A 6,000-nucleotide genomic window follows, 5' to 3' on the forward strand; every position below is an offset into this window, starting at 1 on the left:
TACAGTTTTATACAGTAAATAAAAAACAAGTCGTGATTATGTCGAAACACTTCATGTGGTGATAACGAGGTGATAAAGGAACATAACAAGCTTTTTCACCTGAAGAACTGAATCTTATAATAATAAATATAGTATTTTGTTTAATACCCTGACTTCCAACCTGCCAAAAGGGTGGTAGCCTAAAGATATTTAAATCAATATTAAATCATCTTTTTTAATAAGCTTTTAAACCATTTTGCACATTTTTATGAAGTTACAGTTTTCATGAATATAAGATCATATCACACCTTAGACATCCCAGTAGAAGAAACTTCATATTTCAGAGCCTGAAAGTATTTTTCTCTTTTGTTTTACCTGTGATGCCTCGTCTTAACACAAACACACACACTCATGTCAAACACATTGTTTCAGTCACGAGTTCTGATGAGTAAATATAGTCAGACTGTGATGCAGTGGGTCCCACACCCATAAAACACACACGGTACATCTGACTTCAGTCTGCATGTCATTCACTGGAAGTTTGTGGATTTTGCAGCAATGATTCCGAGTCACAGAAACAAATCAGCTTTTGTAAAATGAATCAATAAACAGAGGTGAAAACATGGAGAAACAGCTTCAGCAGACTGGTTAAACATTTGGTTTCCGTCTGTGTTTACAAACAACACTTCAATTTTTTTCAAAAGTCTTGTTTCTGTGACTTGAACAAAATCATAATTGCAGTAGATTCACATATAAAACTGCTGAGAACATGAGAACTGTGTGTTTATGCCTCACTGCATGACGTGTGCAGCTGTGACAGATGTGAAGCGCGAGCAGCTTGACATCGTCTCTGGTTGTTGATTAATTCTGTTTGGAAATAAAAGCATTTCAGGTCCATCAAAACAAACAAAGAGAAGGTCCCCGCTTTTATTTTGTAATAATTCTCTTTTCCAGTTTCCTGAAAAACTCAGCTTTATTAAATTTCAGAACACACAGTTATTCTTGATGGAACTAAAACCTTCCCTGACTGGTTTTATTCTGCTGGTCAACTGGATGCTTTGACATCTGTCTGAATATCAAGAATGCTGTTGTGTGGCTCATCTTAACTTGAGGGATTATCACAGAATAATCTGACAACAAACTCTTATCACTAACTCAGGTAAGTCAACTGCTTGAAATGAAGCGATGAACAGAAATGAAAACACAGATTAAGATAAGAGATATCAGTTTATCAAGGTCGTTTTTAATGAATCCAGGTCATTGGTTGTACAGTATTTGCTCTGTAGACTCTCCACGTGTTTTTCTCTTCAGTGACAGTTTGCGTGTTTGCAGTTTCTCTGAAAGTTTCTTCTTTATATTTAAAGAGAAACTTGACACTGAAGGTGACGACGGTCTGTATTGACTCTGGTGTTCTTCTCACAGCTTTTTTTGCTCTGAGGTGAATCACTTTTCAGCAGGAGGTGACGTTGCCTTCGATGACTTCCGTCAACCTGGCTCACGGTGTCGGAGCTTTAGTCCGTCCTCTGCAGGGGGGCAGGCTTCATGGGGGGTTAGAAGGGCACCGAGCTAATGGGACCTGAAGGGACCACAGAGGGGAGACCTTAGTTTGGAAAAGCTTAGCCCAGCTCAGCTCTGCTTAGCCTGAACCAGGACCCATGGCTATTTACCCTGAAGCTACATGACAGTTTCATTAGCTCCAGAAACCAACCAGGACTCTGGAGCTGAAATGATTTATTGATCAATTGATTAGCTGATTTACAGTAATTTAAATTACAGTATTTAAGTAAAAATAGTACCAGCTTCTAAATGTGAAGATTTGCTAGTTTTTGTATTTTTCTTATGATACTAAACTCAACTGTTGGTCAGAAAAAAATGCAGTAATTTGAACATGTTAACTTTGGCTTCAAGAAATAATGACGGACATTCTTCACTATTATCTGACGTGTTGAAAGTTGCTGTCAGACCTGCGGATAATGAAGATAACTGGTGTTTGCAGTCTTAACAGTACCCGACACTAATTTGAGAAAACACTTTACCACAAATAAACTCAGTTTAGACTTTAAGACTTTTCTTCTGATTCTCTCCATCATGAATTCTTCCTCCCACTTTTAATTTGACATTCCTGAGCTGACTTCCTTCCTCCCCCCTCCAGGCGACGAGCTGCTGAAGCTGGGTGAAGAGGACGAGCAGGGCTGGTGTAAAGGACAGCTGAGCAGCGGCCAGGTCGGTCTCTACCCGGCCAACTACGTCCAGGTCATCACGTCATGATGTCCCGCCCTCTCTGGTCATCCAGCCAATGGTACAACTACACTCAAGATGCCAGGACCAATCAAAAGCTATTAGTGCTGAGACATAGTGACGCCCCCTGCAGTCAGTTTTTGGTTCCTGACTCTGAAACTCATCACCGAGTTCGTTTTTGTTGTTTTTGTTTTTCCTCTTGTTTGTTCTTGTCCACTTGTTGTGAGAGGCTGAGGTCAACAGCGTTGTTGGCCTGCGACTATGAACAGACAGTCGACTGTAAAAAAAAACATGGACCCAAGTTCTGTGACGTCGCCCATCGATTTCTGACGGCTCCTGGATTTTGATTTTCTGCTCTCCACCTTCATTTTGAGTTACTCAAGTCAGAAAAACCACATTTAATCTAAGAAGACGAGGTGGGATCAGCAAGGAGCAACAACAACGGCTTGGACACGTCGGTCCATCAAACACATCCCAAAAACACGCTTCTTTTTAAAGACATTGTTTGAAAGTTTGCAAAATACACATGCTCACTTTCTTTTTCAGTCAGATGAGGAAGTCAACACCACTCTGATGTCTCATGTAAGGCTAAAGACACCAGCCTGGCTCTGTCCAAACCTGCCTCTACAGCAAATCTGGTTTGTTTCATCTGTACAAAAACTGGAATGAAAAAGTGAACATTTGTGTTTTTTTACGGGAGTTAAGAGGTGCTAGTTTTTTTGTTAACTTGGACAGAGCTAGGCTAATTGTTTCTCCCTGTTTCCAGTCTTTATGCTAAGCTAAGCTAACTAGCTGCTAGCTGTAGTCTTACATGAGATATGAGAGAAATGTTGATCTTCACATCTAAGTCAGTAAACGATTTCCCAAGATGCTGAACTGTTTTTTAAGCCTTAGTCTTCTCATCATTAAGTGGAGCAGACTTTCTTTGAGTTTTTAGTCGGAGGCTGTTGGAGACACAGCAGCTGGAGGCCCATCGTCGCCCTCTCCGCTCGGCTGTGGCGGTTACTGCTGGAACCGACGAGATGAAAAGACTGTGGCTGAATCCACATGTCCCCCCATCCGGACTTGTGGGCTTCAGGTGCACCTGCTGTGACGTGTTCGTGGTCGTCACGTCAAACCTGCGAGGACGGGGACACTGATGGACACTTTCTAAGCCTCTGATGGACAGGCCTGCAGTCTGGTTCACTCTTTACTGTGGAAACGTTTGAAGCAACTTCAGTCATGTCTATAGACCACCATCAGTTAGGGACTACAATAACAAAACCCATACTGCTCACCTCTATAGTCTATAGTGCATATTTCTGCATCATGGTGTGACCTAAAGGATTCAGGTCATGTCCATGTTGCAGTTCATTGTGGGTAATTCAGTCAGTGAAGTCTGTACCCCAGACTGAGACTCTGGAGGTCTGCAGGAAGTCCCCCCCCACACACACAAAGTCTGTGAGTCTGCAGGTGCAGTGAAGTCCGGACGTCTGGATCCAGCCCGTCAGTGCCTTAGTGGATGAGGCCAGAAAGCTGCAGTGCCGCCCTGCTGTCTAACGCAGGAATTACAGCCGCCTGCTGATGAACCTCCAGCAGAAACCAGCTGATCTCCTGTTACCTTGACGTCATAACGGTCGAACTGTGTGCAGTCGCCTCTTCTCAGTCATTTAGCTTGATAATGGTTTGCTTTGTTTTTTTTTTTTGTAGATTTTTAGGTGTTACACTGAATTCACTTTCTTTCCTTTTGTTGATTATTTCTTAATGTGATAGCTGTATGTTAATATTCGACTGATTTTCAATATGGATGGTGAATTTTTTTTAAGAATAGCATTTTTACAGTCAGGTTAATGACTTTCTAATTTATTTTCCTCTTTAATTTAGCAATGATCCTTCATTTGAACTAGACTCAGTGAAGCAGCAGAGTTAACTGGTAGATTTGGCTCCTCTAACCTGTGGACGGTGGTTTGTTGCTAGTTTGTTTTTGCTGTGCTGGGGTCACGAAGCACACGCACCTCAAATGTCTAAAATAAGTGACGATATTTTTGGGTTTGCATGTTCATGTTTGTGGTTTGTGTGTCTGCTGGTCTGAGTGTTGCTACAGCTTATCCATGTAGATGTCCAAATAATAAGAGAGATAATAGAGACATTAACGCCGCTGCTCCTTTTGATCCTTGCTTTTTCTCTCCAAAATCATGTACAGCTCAAAGTGGGAGGCAATAATAAAGAGCTTTCTACAGTTGGAGGTTTTACAGATTTTCTTTTGTTCTCATGTTGCTTTCATGCAGGATTAATTCATATACTTGTCAGGTAAGTACATGACAGCATTGGGAAGTGGGAGGACCTGTTTCATGCAGGTCTGTGGTTCTGGGAGTAAAAGTCCGATTTGTTTTTCCCACAGACAGTGTTACCTGACTGATGGTTGGAGCTCCTCTGCAGCTCAGACAATCTCACAGTTCAGTCTTTAGTCCAAAATATTAACAACTCTGTTATAAATTGTCTGGTTCCTTAATAAAAAGCCGATGTTACCAGCTTGTGTGCGTAAAAATGTCAAGTTAGATATAAACCCCAAAGTGCATTTTTGGCTAGAAGCTTAAGATATGTTGAGAAAACTGGAAACACAATCTGCTCCTTAAATGAATTCACCCAACATAATTCTGACATGACAAAAATTCCCGCACAGATTTGACCTAAAGGCCATTATGAAGCATAAATTCAGTTATAATTTAGCGTATAAGACAGTCTGTTGGTGATGGTGGTTTCTAACCTTTGTATTATTTTAAATTGTTGGTTTACTGTTGTTACAAACCAGCAGATGTCTGGGAAGCAACAAATGCTGCTGTGATCTGGTAATCAAAACCTTTTATTGTTCAGTTAACAGTAAATTAAAGACACCAAGCTCTGTTCAATAACTGAAACAACACAGAAAGAGTCCAGAGAGGAGATCAACCCTCTGAACCTGCGCTGACTTAACTACAGCCGCCAAAATAAAACCCCCTGGCTGACTGCACTAATCCTAATTAAGCGACTGTATTTGAACACAGCCTCGTGTGTTCTTAATACACTTTTAACACCTTTTATGGAACATTTTCAGTTTCTTCCCAGTTCTTATTTTTTCACATTCTTTTTGTGTTTGTGTAACATAATTGTGCTGCCATTGTGTTAAGGACTTTTGAAACAGAAATGTAGATCTCAAGAGACTAAAAACATAAGAGAGATGCAGTTTAATGTAGAGCTGTTGTACTGAGTTACCTGAGATTAAACTCTGTACATACAGTTTGTGTTACAGGGATAAACTGATGCTTTACCTCAGACTGTATCTGATCTGTTTTCAGCTGGTTTTAGTTTGACTTTTTCCAGCCTCCATTGTTGTTTTTTTTCTGAACGTTACTATAGGCTGAGAAAAATGTGAAATTATTTTATTTATTTTATTTTACAATATTAGAATTCCTGCCTGGTCACAATCTCCTCATCCTGAGCTACATCACTGAATAATGGCCAGAAGAGTGTTTGCAGAACATTATGACATCACAGTGAAGTTGACCTTTGACCATTTTATCCTTATAGACATTTGAGTTTAATTGTGTCGTCATTAGTGTATGAATTTTTGAGCTATGATCAAAAACATGCTCTGTGAGGTCATAGCGACCTTTGACCTTTGAAAACCAAAATCTAGTCAGTTCATCCTTGAGTCCAAATGAATGTTGCACGGACAACCTGAAAACATAATGTCCCCGGCCCGGACTGTCTCAGAGTACAGGATATTATATTCAGTATTAAAATGGACTCAGGTTGAGGCAGAAA

At 40.5% G+C, this 6,000-nt stretch overlaps 1 protein-coding gene across 2 annotated transcripts in view; it reads left to right on the forward strand.

The window, feature by feature from the left end:
• Positions 1-4,438, forward strand: part of pacsin3 (protein kinase C and casein kinase substrate in neurons 3) — a 46,069-nt gene extending 41,631 nt beyond the window's left edge. For both annotated transcript variants that reach the window (XM_071489537.1, XM_071489539.1), the window contains one exon: positions 2,132-4,438. In XM_071489537.1, the coding sequence (XP_071345638.1) occupies positions 2,132-2,247 (116 nt within the window). In that variant the 3' untranslated portion in view covers positions 2,248-4,438. The remainder of the gene's footprint in view (positions 1-2,131) is intronic.
• The last annotated feature ends 1,562 nt before the right edge of the window (positions 4,439-6,000 follow it).

This window comes from Trachinotus anak, unplaced genomic scaffold (assembly GCF_046630095.1).
Source record: "Trachinotus anak isolate AG129_WGS33_773 ecotype Australia unplaced genomic scaffold, CSIRO_AGI_Tana_v1 ptg000011l, whole genome shotgun sequence".
NCBI classification, from domain to species: domain Eukaryota; kingdom Metazoa; phylum Chordata; class Actinopteri; order Carangiformes; family Carangidae; genus Trachinotus; species Trachinotus anak.